Here is a 17,205-nt window from a genome sequence, read left to right as displayed (position 1 = left end):
TGAAAAACACTACATATGCTGCTGAGATGGACCGCCTGTTGCTGGACATACATTATTACAATAATACAGTGTTGTTGTTGTTGTTGTTGTTTCCAGTGTCGTGTAGGGAATTCCTTAGTTTTCTTTTCTTTTTGTTATGTTATAATAGATATTCCTGTATGTTCGTAATATTTATTTAATATATATTTACTGTTTACTTTCAATGTATGTTGGTATACTGCACTGTCTTCATTTTACTCCCATCTTTCATATCTCGCCTCCCTTTGTCTTTGTCTTTGTCTTGTTCTCCTCCTCCTCCTCCTCCTCCTCCTCCTCTCATGGACTGTGGACCTTGCTGTGTTTGGGTAGCTTGTGCATCTGAGTCATACAGATAACCACATCCTAGGTGTGTTTCTTGAGAGACCACACTAGATACAGTTCCTGAAGAGGGATAGCAGCCTTTTCAGTTGTTGCAATAGCAGTGGTCTGGGTTATTAATTGATGCGGCATTTGAACACTAGTCACTAGGTCTTGGATATATTGGTACTGCAGTATGGGCAAAAGCAAGGGCAAACTAAAGCCATTATATTTAATGATGACATTCAGTGCAAGTGTATCAGTTAGTGATGCTGTCATCTTCTTGGGTATTTCAGAGACATTTATAATAATAATGTTAATAGAGCAAGGTAATAGTAGTACCACATACATGGTTCAGTATTGAAACAATGACCCCTTCCATGTCAGAAAGTCTTTCAGTTGCAATGGGTTCTCATATGAAAATATTTACATGCCTATCTATTACTGTTCAAAAGAAATGGTGAGATTTTCTTCACCTTATCTGATAACTGGTCTAAAAGTCTAATGGAGATTAGGATTTAATATCCTGTGAGAGATGTTTAATAACTTCATAATGAAGGGCATCTAATATCTGCTATTTAATTCTATTAAGTTAGCACGATGGCCAGAATTATGTTGTACCAAAGTAGCTCTTGGATTTTTAACAGCTCTAATCAAATTAGACAAGAAACTTACAAAAATTCCATTGTTACTTAAAAAAAAATTGTCACATGTGAAATTAGTTTTCGTATTGTCTTTCGAAGGTAACACATCTCAATTATAAACCATTATTGATAACATTAAAGTTATTCATAGATGTTGTCAATGGCTTTATAGATCATTGTGGATAAATTAGTGGTAGTTTGTTGGATTATTAAATTATAGAATAGTACTAGAGTGATCTGCATATGTCTAAGCATTGACGTCTACTGAACTAACAAACAGTGTGGAACCTTATAACTTGGCAGGCTAACTGTATTGCGATTTGGACACAATTAAAACCTTATTGCAAAATTGAGTGTGAGCCACAAGCAGTATGGGCTGTGGCCCTATCCATTAAAATTGTATGTACCCTTAGAGCTAATCCAGTTTAAGCAGGATGATAGTGCTGTACTTTGTCACATTGATAATGTAAGGTCCAAGTTTCAATCACACCTTTTTTCTCTGTGTGAGATTCAGTTGTCGAGCACAAAACATTTACACATTAGCTATACTATATGTGTTCATCGTGTTTGGATGTTGCCTGTTACCCAATGGAGGTAGTTGTGTTTTCTTTGGTACTACACAGAGGAAAAATTCATTTTTGCTAAACAATGTAACAATATTTAACCAATTCAGATTGCTAAAAATGTGCTGTAGCTTCCAAAACAAGCTAACAAAATACGCATCATATGTGCTATTTGTAAAGGAGACATTTTTTGGCACTCTCTTTTTCTCTTACTTTTATTTGCTTATAAATTGGTATAGGGTTACTCCCAGATTTTAAATCCTCTCGTGTTCTTTCTTCAGGAGAGAAGAAAAGTAGTAGTTGGAGAAGTTGGAGTGGGAGAACTCAAATTAAGAGGGACTCACTGTGTCTTGCACAAGAAAAGGAGCAAAGATGAAGGAAATTTTGTCAGTATAGGAAGCCAAATATAGTTTATCAGGAAGTACTGTGTCAGATTCAGCTCAATGACAATAGAATGAGAAATGAATATATGTATAGAAGAATAAAATAAAATGACAGTGGTGCGAATAAAACTAATGAAGGGTAATAAATGGAGTAAAATCATTAAATACATTGTAAACAAACTCCATTGTATGAAGAAAGCCAAGAACAAGTAGGCTAAAAAGATTTGGTTTTGAAGGGTGGTGGGACAATGTGATATGTTCTAGAGCAAGTTCCCATATCCGAAGATTAGGGAAGGTAGTGCTAATTGGAAGTATTCAAAGTGTCCATTTGCTCATAGTTGCACTTGGGGTAAGATCATTTAACATATGTTTTAACAATAATTATTTTTATTTTTTGAAGATGAGAACTTCTGTATTTTGGCTAGCAGCATATAATGGTATATAACTTTCCATGAACATTTGCATGTTACTAGCTTTTCTGATGTTTGCTTTGCAAATTTGGTCTCAGGTGCATCAGATATAGCACAATGGACAATTAGAATCTTTCCATTCCATCCTCTAACAAACCAAGCTCTTTTCAGCTGTAGACAGAAAGATTGCCAACCAGCTTAACAGATTAAACTTATTTTCACACATGTCATGTCTTCAGACAAAGTAGTGATACGTTTAGACCATAAATGCCAGTAGACAAGTGAACAGTATGTTGCAGCCCTTTTTAAAGACACACAAGTAATGAAAACACCTATAGCTATTTCATTTAGGATCATGCAGGAGCAGATACTGCCAATGTGTCTATGAGAATACTGGACTGTTTTTATTATAGGGCAGTTCCTAGAATCAATTTTAGTTAATGCTGGCATTCAACTGAGGCATTGAAGGCCTGCATAATACTCAGTGATGAAGGGTATAGGGTGCATCAGTCATTGGAAGTAGAAACTTCACTGCTAGGGAGGAGCAACAGAGGATAGGAGATTTCTTTCTGGACAAAGGCAGTGGAATAGGTGAAGCAGATGAAAGTGTAGGAAAAGTTATTATAGGTATCAGGATGTTCATGTGTTTTGAGCCAAAAGTTGAAAAGTCTCAGTTTTCTGTACAATTACCAAATTTTACTGCCTGCAACCAACATTGGCTGTTACTTTTTGGAGAGTCCATATTTCAGTACAAGCCAAGAAAAATATTTCTGCTTTCAACAGATGTGGTGAAATTAAAAAAAGACTTGGGCTTACATTGAGCATATCAGCAATGTACCTTTCATCACACGTGCAAGTGCAAACATAAATGCTAACCATAATAAAGAAAATTGACCACACTATATATATATGACATACAGAACAGTCTTGGAATTTGTGTTTATAAGCAAAATCCTAATTTCATATCGCAAATTAGCTTACAGAAATTAGTAGGATCATTTATTCGATTTTAAATAATGGTTGTACAATTTAGGATACAGACTATATAATATTTTAATTTTTCTGTTGATATACTGCATAACTTATCATCACACCTTTTAATGTTTTGTTTCAGTATGATGGAACATTTGCAGATCATCTGGAAATGTTTATACAGTTGGGTTATGTTGTTTTATTTTCATCTGCGTTCCCTATGGCTGCCTTCTGTGCTCTGCTGAACAATTTGATCGAGATTCGTAGTGATGCATTCAAATTGTGCTTTATATTTCAAAGACCATTTGGTCAGAGAGTGTCAAACATTGGTACTTGGCAGGTATGTGTTAGGTTGTATGATGCTTATGTTCAAGTAACTATGAATTAATAGCTAACAAAAAATTTTCCCACTGCAGAATGCCATGGAGGTAATGTGCTTAATTGCTGTCTTAGTCAACTGTGCCCTTATTGGACTCTCTGGTCAAGTACATAGAATGTTTCCAGAAATGTCTACAACACAGACAATTTTGCTCATAGTTGCACTTGAGGTAAGATCTTGTAACAGCTGAATTACCTATATTTATTTTTATTTTTGAGAGATGAAAACTTTGATATTTTAGTGAGCAGTATATAATAGTGTATAACTTTCCACGAACATTTAGATGTTACTATCTTGCTTTATGTACAGAGTGCAAATTTCATCTCAGATTCATCAGACATAATATTATGGATAATCAGAATCTTTCATTTCCATCAGCCAAGCTGTCTTCAACTCCAGACAAGAAAATCACCAACCCACTTAATAGACCCAGCTAGAAAATCAGTTCATTTTTATTCATATATCACTTGTTGGGACAAACTATTAATATATTGTGACAACCATACATTCCAGTAGGCATGTGAACAATATACAGGGTGATTATACTTAAAGTTAAACTTTCAAAACGCTGTAGAAATAACACCACTAGTCAGAATAATGTCAAATTGCAATGGAATTATATTGGAGAAGGGGAAAACATGTGGCAGAAGAAAAAAAATTGTGAAAATTGATCAATAGATGGCGCCGTATGTGTCAAAATACTAAAATGAAAACACCTGTCATGCGCATGACCCATTGAAATTGGTTAAATATGCCAGCTACATGGCTTTTCCTTCTTTTGCGTCTGCGACATTCACCATGACTGACTGTATCAATGCAGGATCACGCTCTGTTTGTAAAGCTTTATTACAAGAATGATGACTGTGCACGTGTCGCTCTGCAGAAGTTCTGGACACTGAAGGGTTTGAAAAAATGTGTTGGTCCGATGACTGCCATGGGTCTGGAGAAAGTGATTCAAAAAAACGGGTTCTTTTGGTGTGCAACCTGGTAGAGGGAGGAAACGAATTGATTCGACGTTAGTGGAAACAGTGGCCAACCAATGCAGAAGGAGATGAGTAATGGTGTGCAAACATATAGTGCACGGAGAATTGCGTGAACATTGGATGTACCCGTGAGCACGGTGTGTAAAATCCTATCCTTCTGAGCTATCCATTCAAAGTTACCAATGTGCACGAGTTGCTTCCTGTTGACCAGCCAGCAGGAGAGATCTTTGCTTTAGAATTTCTGGTTCACATGGAAGAGGACAATGATTGGCCGTGGAAGATTTTGTGGACAGATGAAGCCCTCTTCCATCTGACAGAATATGTCGATACACAGAATTGTCAAATATGGGCAACAGAAAATCCGTACACAAATCAACCAGTACCACTCCATCCTGAAAAGGTCACTGTGTAGTGCAGGTTTACAGCATCATTTATCATAGGGCCATATTTTTTTGAAGAGACAGGTGCTTCCAGTCCTGTTACCTGTACCATCACTAGTAAGCGCTATGAGTGTCTTTTGTGCAACCATGTCATTCCAGCTCTCCAACAGCATGGGTGTGTGGATGGGATCATTTTTATGCAAGATGGCACACATCCGCACATTGACAATCCAGTTAACCAGCTACTGAAGCGCCATTTTGGAAATGCTAGAATTATCAGCCGCCATTTGCCTACAGCCTGGCTGTCCCAATCACCTGGTATTAATCCGAGTGACTTCTGGTTGTGGGGCTATCTGAAAGAGGTTGTGTTCACTTTTCCGATTGCAAACTTTGCTGCACTGAAGGTACGCATTGCGCGACATGTTCTGAACGTGACCTCGGAAACTCTTTGATCCGTTGTCAAATGTGCTGTTTTTCAATTTCAACTTGTAGAAATGGTGGACAGCATATTGTACATGTTTTGTGCCAGTCACATTGAAATTAATAATTTTATTTGATTTTTATTGATGCTGTTTATGCAGTTTTTGACCTCAAGGCAATTAAAAACTAATGTGAGTGATGCTTTTTATATGGCTTTTGGCCTCAGGACAATTAAAAACCGATGTGACTGGTGCTTTTTATGCAGCTTTTGGCCTCAGGACAATTAAAAACTGAGGTGAGTGATGCTTTTTATGCAGGTTTTGGCCTCAAGATATTAAAACCCAATTTTTCCCATCCAAAGTGATGTGACCTTGCCATGGTGGATGTAACTAACAGTATCACATCTGTACACCCATGCAAACTGAGTAGTACAGTTTGTTTAACCTCAAAAGTACACCTTAGGCATTGTTGTATGATTCATTTGTCATTTGCAGTTGACCGCTATTAAATTATGATGCTTACAGCACCATCTATTGCTACATTTTGTAACTATTTATTATTTAGTCTGCTGTTCATTTTTCCACATTCTTCGATAATATTCCATTGTAATTTGATGTCATTCTGACCAGTGCTGTTATTTCTATGGTGGTTTGAAAGTTTGACTGTAATTATAATCACCCTGTCTTGCAACCATTTTTAAAGAAATAATAAATAATGAAAAGCCCTGTGGTTATTTTATGCAGGAAAATACAAGACCACATACTGCCAATGTGTCTGTGACAATCTTACAGAGTATTTTTGGTTATAGGATATTTCCTAGGTTTAGTTTGAGTTAATGCACAGCTCTGTAAACAGATGTTGTTGACACACCACTCTAGAACGCTGCACTGTGTGAAAATTTTCTGGGACTTCTTTCTAAGGATGCACCTAACTTGTCTTTATTTATTCCCATTTAAAATGTGTGAATGACATTCCTGAACATCACATACTGGTATGCACAAATTTTGAGAACACTTCAAATTCAGATTCAACAAAATCTGAACTAACAGGTCTCGAGTTAGAGGGCATACATTCAACACACATTAGTCTACTGCAGCATATGTTCATCAATGCTACAGCTTTGTTTAGGTTTCATCTGGATAGTGAGAAATTCATAATTGAAGGGGGAGTCAGGGAAAAGAATTATGTATTGGATCATAAGTTGAGATTTGTTGTGTTACTTCTTGGTGTTCCTCACATTTCAGCAACACTGACGATGTTGACTTGGTGTTCATGGACTGCTCTAGAAGTGCTTTCTTAGTGATGTTTCCTAATTGGAATCTCATAGAAACTCTTATGACTGGTAAAGTATCCAAATTATCATAGAATCTTTTGCTGTCCTACAGGATTCAACAGATTTGTAATGAATCGTATATATTTATCAAAAAAGTCAGTTGTTTAACATATGTATTCTGTTTTGTGTAAGAGAAAGTTAGTTCCTACTCAATCTGTTTGTGCAACAATTCATGGCACAGTTGTAAACTGCCTTTGGCATATAGTCAGTACTTCACATGCTTGATCATTCCATTAGAAAAAGTAATACCAGTACAATTTCTTTAGGGAAGGATCGATTTTGGCATCTAATTATTATGCAGAATTGAGCTGCTTATCAGTAAATAATTACTCATCATCATATGACACCACTGCAAACCTTTCTGCTTGAGGTGAGCAGAGAAAAGCAGCTTTCCAAGTAGCATGTCATGGGTTCAGTGAACTCAAGGAATACCCAATTATCTATCATACTCCTGAGGGGGGGGGGGGGGGGGGGAGTGAAAAAAAAATCAAAAACATGGAGGACATTGTGAAGGAAAGGAGGTAACTGAGTTTGAACAAGACAGTGTGGAAATCAAATCTTCATTTTGAAACAACAAACCTATTTTACCCTGACTCATCTACTTCTGAATATCCTTTTAACTATCTCTGAATTGTGTATTTAAAATATGGATTTGCCCTTCCTGTAAATGATTTCTCGGTGAATTTTAGGTTCATTCATACCATATTTTACGGACTATTAGCCACTACAGATAAGATGCAGCTTAATTTTTAAGAATTTTTTGAAATAAGATTATACCATTTTTATCATTAGATTTTGAAGCTAGACTTTAAATAAATTCTTAGTTTGCAAAACTGAACTGATCTTTAAAATCCTTGAAAATTGTGATGTGAACTTTCTTCTTCTACTTTTTCTTCCTTCTCTTTGTTGTTATTGTTGTCCTTTTCTTTTACTAAATTCTGACATTAATGTATTCTGTCATGCAAGTGTTTGCTTCACTGCCATCGAGGGTGTTACTTATGCCACACTTTTTGAAAGATTTAACTATAATGTCTTCAGTCACTCTAGACCACAACTGTTGTATCCACTGACACTTGTTTGATTGTCGGTTGTTTCGAAACTCCCTTCAGCAGGAATTCATGTTGGTTCCATCCATCATCCATAGTCCATTAGTTCACTGGCACCATAGACTGCAATTATGCTCACAGGCTAGAAAGTGTTCTGAGTTTGTAATGGTGGGGTGAGAGGGAGACAGTCCTAACAGGCTTGTGAATCCCTGGAACTCATATTTGTCACATCAGTGCACTGCTGCTACCAGTTGAATCCCAATGTTGCCTGATAGAGATAGCCTTCCTACAGCATCAAAAATATGGCCATTTTTGAGACTGGCAGGAATTTTATATCCACTGCTGGACATTCTGGACATTTTTATATTAATTTCAAGTACAAGGTGCACATGACTTTTGGAGCCAATTTTTCAAAGAAAGAAATGTGTCTTATAGTCCATAAAATACGGTACGCAGTGCACCCATATACTCAGATTTATAATAATTTCTGGCAACAGCCACTTCTAGCTAACACAAGAGTTCTCACCTGTTTCCCCATAGAGCTTTTTATTTTAACAAATGTAGAAACAATAGCCAGCCCATTATTTTCAGGTTGCTGCTTCATTCTATTCACAGTGTGTGATACATGTTGTAACTGCTTTTTACAGCACATCATGTTAATACTGCGATTCCTAATAAGCTGTGCTATCCCTGATGTCCCTGAATGGGTTGCTACAGAGATGGCAAAAGTTGAATTTGCTCGTAGAGAGGCTTGTCGTCGACTGTCTTCCACAACAGCCTCCACTCCAGCACGAGATTCAGCAGTCAGTGCACCGAGCACCGTCATTGGCCGGTAAAATACGTTTCTTTAATACTTTTACTAAATTCTGACATTTATGTATTCTGTCATGCAAGTGTTTGCTTTTCAGTTTTGTAGTTTCCCCAGCAAATGATGAAAACAAGGAAGTGGATCAGGAAGGAACTGTTGAGGAGACTGAAGCTGCAGAAACTGGGCATCAGTTTACCGAGAATGCTACAAAAGCTGTTCCAGATGGAAGTGCTGCTTCTGCAGGAACACCTGATAGTTTACCATCCCCTACTTTGCCCAAAAGTACAAACAAGAGGGCATCACCTCATGAGTGGTTATCCCCTGAAGGGGAATCACTCGGGTATCACCTTACCATAGGGCCTCACGGAGTGGACTGGGTTCGACATCTTGGTCTTGAAGGAAGTAGAAAATCCTGTGATTCAGAGACTGTAGCAGGTGGATCAGGTGAAAATCTAGCAACTCACCGGAGCACTGACTGCATAGTGACACCTAAAGAACTTACTGCATCCTCTGATTCCGATCTTCTACGTTCTGCCCCTCCTTGGGCGTCCACTCATCCTCGGCCCAAATTCCGCTTTTCCCCAGAAAAGTCTGAACAGAAGGAAATGTCTTTATCAGATAGTAGCCGCACTGTGTCAAGTCAGGAGGGAGATGAGACTGTGGTAAAACCTGAAGAAGCAGCAGCTGCGAAGAAAACTAGAGTGAAACAGAGTCTGATGAAAAGGGCTCGTAGTGTAGCAATCTTCTCTCTCAAGCTCAAGGAAAGACGAGCTGCTAGAGAAGCAAAGGAAGCAGAAATGAGAGCAAAGGAGAAGTGGACACCACCTGCCACTGTTGGTGGAGAACTGTCTTGTATTCCCATAGAAAAACTCATCTCAGTGGATGATGTTGCTGTCGATCTCCAAAGACGCAAAAATCAGAATTCTGGAAATATGTAGCGCCTACTTCCATCATCTTCATTGTTTGTATGGTACTTATGTCATCAGTTTTAATTTAGTCTCTCCTGTTGAGTACTTCCTATAGATGAAACTTACTGTAACTTAATGTATGTAGTCTTTACTGCTCTATAAACTTGTCTATATTTCAGTTGGTATGATCGTACAGTCCATACATACAGATAGAATGGTGTCTGTGTTGTATCTACCCCATATGCTGTACAATAATCTTTCAGTGTGCTTCACATTGTTGTATATTTAAAAGAAAAGAAAAGTGTTACAAAATATTAGTTAAATTATGTGAACATTAGAAAATGCTTTTATGTCTCAAATGTAATGAGTTATTTATTTGTTTGACCGAAGAGACACACAGTAAAATATATTCCAGAACAGATTTTCAGTAAAACTGTCAAATAGCTCCATTGAGCTGTAATAGTATGTGAATTGTTTTCATTTTTCCATGTGTGGGTAGAGGTAAAAGTATCATCAGTGTGTAGCCTGCCATTGTCAAAGTGCTGTGTATGTGAGTGAGAAGCAGTGTAAAGCACAAGAGTATTAGATACTGTATTATGTTTTGTGCTGTATGGTTTTTCCTCATTTCTTGCTATTAGGTAATAGTTTCATGAAATAGTTGACGTTTACCGTTCGTTGCCAAGTGCCTACTGCAGTATCGAATTTAGTTTGTTGAGGTGAAGTATAAATGTATAAATACTCAAGTGTACTTAGATTCATTACACATATACTTATTCATACATTCCATTATCAATGTGAAATGTGCAAGTTATTTATATACAGTGACTCCTAAATTAAGCATGATATAATTTTGTTTATAATTGCAAATCGTGTTTCTAAAATTTTAAAATTTTTTTACTGTGAAAAATGTCTCGTTAATAACTGCATTGAATAAAGAAGACTTTTAAAATAATGATCCTAAAAGCTATTTTCTTACATGAGCGAAAATACTTTTGTAATACACAAAAGTTTTGTTGAAAATGCTATAAATGTTTTTCCTTTTCATAAGTACAATTCATATTTATTTTATATTTAAGATTCTGTGAAATTGCAAATATTTTTATGAATAATCATCTCATCATTGAAACCATCCAGCACATAATTCCTGCATATATATTTAACTACAGTAAAGCAAAAAAATATTTTGATCATAACATAAGGTCTTAGTAACCCTTTTAGACATATCCAACATGAGCAAACGATTTAGAATAACAAAGTGGTGTAATTTAAGATGCACACATTCAACAATTGAATGCAGTGATCAAAGTATGAGTCTGCTGCAGTGTTCACATTTTGTTGTAATATGTTATATTTTGGAAATGCAGAATAAAGATTTTAGTAAACTTGTTTGCATATTGCACGTTTTTGGTGTTATTTAACAGGATCAGCCCTTCATAAGTTAGTATATTATCAATAAAGACTAAATAAATGGATCGCTTCATTCACCATGCATCACTATCTAAATTTTTATCACTCTACATAGTAGTCATAGTATGGTATATTGGGACACTGAGTGCATTAAAAAGTTGGTTTTTAAGTAAAATACATTGTAGGCAGAAATGTAGGAGAGGTGTGATTGCATGATGAGAAACAAACAAGACATTGCAACTATGTTGTTATGTATTCAGTTCAACATACAGCATTTCACAATACCAACCATATTAAAGATTATGCTTTATCGCAGGCATATATTTTACAATGTTTAGAAGTCCATATCCTAAGTGGGAGTCAGTGTTGCAGGAACACACAATATACTGATGAACTACCATAACTTTAGACACCATAAGATGAGCAACATAACAAGTGAAGTGTAACAAAATTATTAAAATTTCTTCTTTTAGCTTTTAGAATATTTTTTGAGCTAACTGTTAATAATATATGTCGAAACACCTTTACTTATTTTCCAGTTATCTTTGAAAACTATCTAGTAGCCTCTGAATGCAGAATAAGCCCAATTACTCATGGCAACAAAGCTTCCCTGATTAACACAGTTAATAACTGAAGGTGCTTCCGAAAATATAAGCAAAATGCAGTACAATAACAAGAAGAGAAATTTCGAGAAAGAATCTTTAAACATGGCATGATAACATGAAGAGAAATTTCCAGAATGAATGTTTCACTTACCTCCAGAGTTTGTACTATTTTGAAACTTCCTTGTAGGTTTTAACCATGTGCCAAATCAAGACTTGGAATGCAGAACCTTGTCTTGCCTGCATCATAGTCCATAATTCAGCCCAGAAAGTTACCAAACAGTGCTCATACTTGTTCATAGTGAAATATTCATTCTCAAAATAACTTCTTAGGTAGCAGAAAAGTTTCTTTGCCATATCCTTTCTCCTAGGACTATTAGTCCAGCAAGTTATACAGGACTTCCCTAAAGTTTGGGAGCTAGGAGATGATATAAAACTGTGAGCTTGGTTTGTGAGTCATGCCTGGATAGCTCAGTCAGTAAGAGCATTGCCTGCAAAAGGCAAGGTTCCGAGTTTGAGCTCCAGTCTGGCACACAGTTTTAATCTGTTAGGAACCTTCAAGAACAGAAATGTCAGTTATTTTTCAGTTTTTAGAATAAAAATTAACAAAGTTTCAAGTCTCAGAGTTAATTCTTCAAAAATTTTCTTTTGATTCATTGCTATTCTCTTCAAGGATTTTTTTATTTTATTTCCTTGGTATTTTGGAGCTCACGGTGGTTGCATGTATTCTGCATCCTGCAGTAATCCACTGTATGTCACTTATAATTTGTAAATTCCTCTTAAATAATGTTCAGAAGCTCAGTGTGTCAGTTTGGTACTAGTACATTAAAAATTGTTGAACTGACCCAAATGAAAATAAATACATTTCACATACTAAACTAGTGCTGTAAGTCTGTACTATGTTACGTAGATAACAATGAAGGAGAGGGGAGACAAGAAGTTACTGGATACTAATGCAGTTGATTAATTTACAAGTAATGCATCAAGAACTTCACCTTGTATAAAACTAAACACCTGCATGCAACAGAGAGTTAAAGAAACCTTGACTTCCCATCATTTTCTATCATAAAAATAATTGGAATTCCAGAAGATGTTATAAATGAGTTATTGTATCTCACTGGGGAGTGTTGCAGGAGTCATCTGATAATTCATCCTTTTTTTGTATGCAGCCTGATAACACTAAATAACATGTAACTTTTGTAAACTGACCCTTTTTCCTCAAATTTTACTCCTTACAACTCATTCCAACATGTACTGCACCCTCTCCACTTCACTCTGCCTCCCACTACCCTGCTCCTCCATCCCCAACATCAATTCCGTCTCTCTCTCTCTCTCTCTCTCTCTCTCTCTCTCTCTCTCTCTCTGCCATCTCCCTCCCCTCAATCTCTCTCCCTATTTCATTTCTTTCTTTTACTTCCTGATTATATTGCCTCCTTTTCATACCTCTTAGACACAAACTGCATGTTTTGGTAATGGACTTTAACATCAAAATGTTATCAACTTCCACATACTGAAAATTATTAATGGAATTGAAATCTTTGTTGTGGCTCTGCGGAAGTTTCACCTGTTTCAGAATGATTGTTATGTAAGTACATAAGTTTTCCCTTCCATTCCATTGTTGGCTGTGGTCAGTAATACATATCCACTATTGCAGTAGTAAATAAAGCTTCCAGTAGTAGTTTCTTTGTAATGGAGATAATTTAGCTTTCACCGTGCTTTAATGTACAACAGTAGAGCTTCCTCACATTTCGCTGAAAGAGGTAGTGTTAGTTGTATGAACTGCACAGTCTCTGTAATTTTTATTTATTTTATTTATTTATGCTTTTTATTGTGTATCCTCTCTGCAACTGAATTACATTTAATACTGCCTCATAAGTAAGTGTGAGAGCCGTGCAAATTACAGGCTGCTGGTCGAACCCAAATTGGGTACAAAGACCGTTTGTGGAATAGTTTTGTGCAGCTAAAATGGACATATTTAACGTAAGTCACACTATCAAATAAGAATAATCCTTTAAGTAAATTAGTTGAGAATTTTCTTTTTGTATACATTAGTATAATGATGTCCCAAAGTAATCATAACACTGTTTTCTTCCTTTTCCATATCCTTTCTCAGTGCCTCAGATACAGTTTTTAGAGTGACACCTTTTTGTTACTTGGCTTTCAGGCAAAATTTGTGTTTCATATGTTGTACTTGACCATTTGATATGTAGCAGAGAAATTAAATCAACAGGTGGGACTGAAATTACAATGTAATGCTGTAGGTAAAAAATTGCCTTGGCAACTATGTACTTAAAAAAAGGACAATTATTTATCCCTTTGAATATTAACAATGTAGAAAGTGAATGTTAGAGGTAATTGTAAGCTAAAGGCATTCTCCATCACATGGATTGATTTATGACAACTTCTTATCATTTATCTCCCTATTACAAGCAACAGAAACCTTTATTTACTTCCTAAATCAGTTTACTGTTAAGTAAATAATGCTCTCTGTTTTATTACAATTCATTTTCTCATATTTATGAATTTTCAGGTAATGATTGTGTGTGAACATGACATTTCAATGTGGTATTTTATTTGTTCCTTATTACAGTGGCCTTGGGCATCAGTAAAAGAAGACCTAGTGATCAAGAAAATGGAATCATCTTTGTTACCAAAACTTTAAATAAACTGTAAGCAAGGGTTTTTAACAAAGAGCCAAATATGTCCAGTAAGCACATAGTCCTGATTTTCTAATGGGAACTGCTAAGGAGTAAGCGGGACATTTTGGTCTGTCATATTATTTGAGATAACACAGGATAACTCAAGTTCATTATTATGTTCTTCCACAGAATTAAAATTTTCAGTTGTCTTAAAGTGTCCTATTCTTGCTTCTTCAATTTTTTACTTTATATGATGAATTATTTATCATACGCCCAGGATTCTGAAACAAGTATCATAAAACGATGTCTCTGTATCTAGGTAGTAAAACATCATAAGGACTGCCTATTCAAATTTAAAATACATATCAACTGCAAAATACCCTTAGAAGTAAGGGACCTATTGTGAAAACCATTTGCAGGAGCTTAGTTCAGAAGATAAATATTCTCATTTCACTTATTTTTGGCATTTTGTACTCTGTATTGTTGTTTTGAGAAGGCTTCTCCTTTGATTTCTTAATATTAATTAAAACTTCACAGCCATTTGTCAGTCATTGCAGTGTATTTTTTTCAGTTCTTGGATGTACTTGGTTTCTGAGCTTCCTTCACTTTTTTAGTGTGAATGGCTGCAAGATAATTTTGCAAATTCATAAAATGCAATCAGAATGTCATTTTTAATAATACAATTCTGCCTGTTATTCTTCTTGCAGAATTTAAAACACATTTATATATGTTTTGCAGGGATTGTGGCTTGTTTAATAGATTAAACCAGAGTTAATTGGGTCTACACCAAAGACACACTTCAAAACTCATATAAGTTTGTTCAAAATTTATTGCTGCTGAACATCAATATTTATTGGAAAAAACGTACACACACACATTCAGCAAATCATGCATCTGTAAAATATACACATATAAAAAAGTAAACAGTAACTTACATTAAGACTTATCAGAGAGATCTTTTCTCCAGTATCTAATTGCCTTTATTCAGACCAATATTTTCTCTTCAGTACTCTGCATAAGATGTCTGTGTTTTGATACAAGATTTCTGAAACTGTTAGATATGTTTCAATTTTAGCACACCTGTAAACAGTAAATGAGTGAGAAATGGATCGGCTGGGTAGCCACAAAGCTGTTAGTGTGTGTCTGTACTGTCACATGCAGCCAGGTCTTGAAATAAATACCTGCACACAGTGTCTAAATTGGTTTTAGTACCTATTTGAAAGAGCACTTACTAGTAATTCATCACAGAATGTAAGCATTGGAATACTTTTTTATTAAAAATTCTAAGTATCATGATGCTATGACTCTTGAAACTGCTGTACCTTTTCCAATATAAGTAAAATATTTTGATATGTTAGGCTGTGTTTGGAGGTTCAGTGTCACAGTTTCACTGCTAGGAGCTTTCACAGGAATGATTACTCTTCAGATTGTTGAACAGTCGTATAATAATGTGATGATAAAATCCCAACACTCAAATCAAAAAGCTTTGTTCTGAATAGCCATGATGGATGTTTGACATTCTCATCTTGAAATGAAGAGGGCATAAAACACATCTTGTTTGAGTGTGTAAGGCGATCAATGGAAAGTCAGTGAATTTGTAAGACTGTGTGTAAGTTTGACTTGTTAACTACGTGCTTACCTAATGGCAAGTGTATCATGTGCAAGCCTCTTCATCTCTGCATAACTACTACAAACTACATTCATTTGATTTACTCACTTTAGCTGAATTGGCTGTCCCCATGCTCTCTCTCTCTCTCTCTCTCTCTCTCTCTCTCTCACTCTCTCACTCTCTCTCTCTCTCTCTCTCTCTCTCTCTCTCTCTCTCTCTTTTTCTCTCCGTTGCCAAATTGATGATTCCTTATGGTTCAGAATGTGTCTTATCAACTGACCCCTTATTTTGGTCAAGTTGTGCCATTCTTTTCTTCCCAGTTCAGTTCAGCATCTCCTCATTTCGTTACATTATCTAACTGTGTGTGTATGAAATATATAAAATGTAACAACAGAGAGAGAGAATGTTTCGGGGAGGGAGGGAGAGAGAGAGAGAGAGAGAGAGAGAGAGAGATCTGTTTGGAAGTATTAAAAACAACAGTTGTAAATGACCTGAAAGGCTATGTAAACTTGACTTGCAATGTCCTGATAAAAATTTTAAAAAAGTAGCGTCTTTAAGCACGAGTTTTCTAAATATCCCAGCAGCAGAGTTGATATGCTGAGTGTTTGAAGACAAAAAAAGGCCACAACCTGACTTGCAAAAGCGTTTTTATTACTACTGCTTCCACATTTACAAAGCAGGATATTTTAATCTAACTGTATAAACAGAAAACATGGTTAACGTCCCTTAACCTTCATAATTTGCAAATCTAGAATACATCAAATTGAAAGGAGAAATTCACGTACATTTTCTCTGAACTAAATGCAACCTTCTTTAAAATTGAAGTGCATTTTGCTCATAGCCATCCCAGTTTGTTATGTACGTTAGAAATACAAACAAGAGGTCATGCTGTGTTCACTATTTCCAGACTGATCATAAATAACTTTTGTTGTCCTTCAGACAAATTTATTATCAAATTAACCTTTTGGAAAACATACTTCCAATTTCATAGCTGTTTTCATGTACTAGCAATTCATTTTGAACCATTCTCAGGAAACACACATGTGTCTTTGCAGCATGAAAGAAGTATTCATTCTGATGCACAAGAATTGTTTTGTGGTTCAGATACAATGAAAATTTCTTCAATATATTTGCAAGCTAGTATTCTAAAATTTTGTGTAGAAAATCTTCCACAAATTTTCAAGGAACTTCTCAGATAAACAAAACAATAGAGAAAGAGTCTATACTCCATTACTCTACAAAAGAGGTGTTTGACACTGAAATGTTGGAAGCTTGTTTAATTAAGATGGCAGCATACACCGTGCAGCACATGGATCATGGCTCCTAGAAGTTTAAAGCAGACACAGGAGAGCGAGAGTGTCACTAAGCTATCACTGACATGGC

At 35.9% G+C, this 17,205-nt stretch overlaps 1 protein-coding gene across 1 annotated transcript in view; it reads left to right on the top strand.

Annotated features, from left to right (window-relative positions):
• LOC124798259 (anoctamin-8) overlaps positions 1–10,470 on the top strand; it is a 197,921-nt gene extending 187,451 nt beyond the window's left edge. Inside the window, exons 13-16 of the mRNA XM_047261579.1 lie at positions 3,451–3,648; positions 3,725–3,856; positions 8,497–8,681; positions 8,758–10,470. Coding sequence (XP_047117535.1) covers positions 3,451–3,648; positions 3,725–3,856; positions 8,497–8,681; positions 8,758–9,595 — 1,353 coding nt within the window. The 3' untranslated portion in view covers positions 9,596–10,470. The remainder of the gene's footprint in view (positions 1–3,450; positions 3,649–3,724; positions 3,857–8,496; positions 8,682–8,757) is intronic.
• The last annotated feature ends 6,735 nt before the right edge of the window (positions 10,471–17,205 follow it).

Source organism: Schistocerca piceifrons, chromosome 5 (assembly GCF_021461385.2).
Source record: "Schistocerca piceifrons isolate TAMUIC-IGC-003096 chromosome 5, iqSchPice1.1, whole genome shotgun sequence".
NCBI lineage: Eukaryota > Metazoa > Arthropoda > Insecta > Orthoptera > Acrididae > Schistocerca > Schistocerca piceifrons.
Note: the sequence above shows the minus strand (reverse complement) of the source record. Positions and strands in the feature narration are given on the sequence as shown.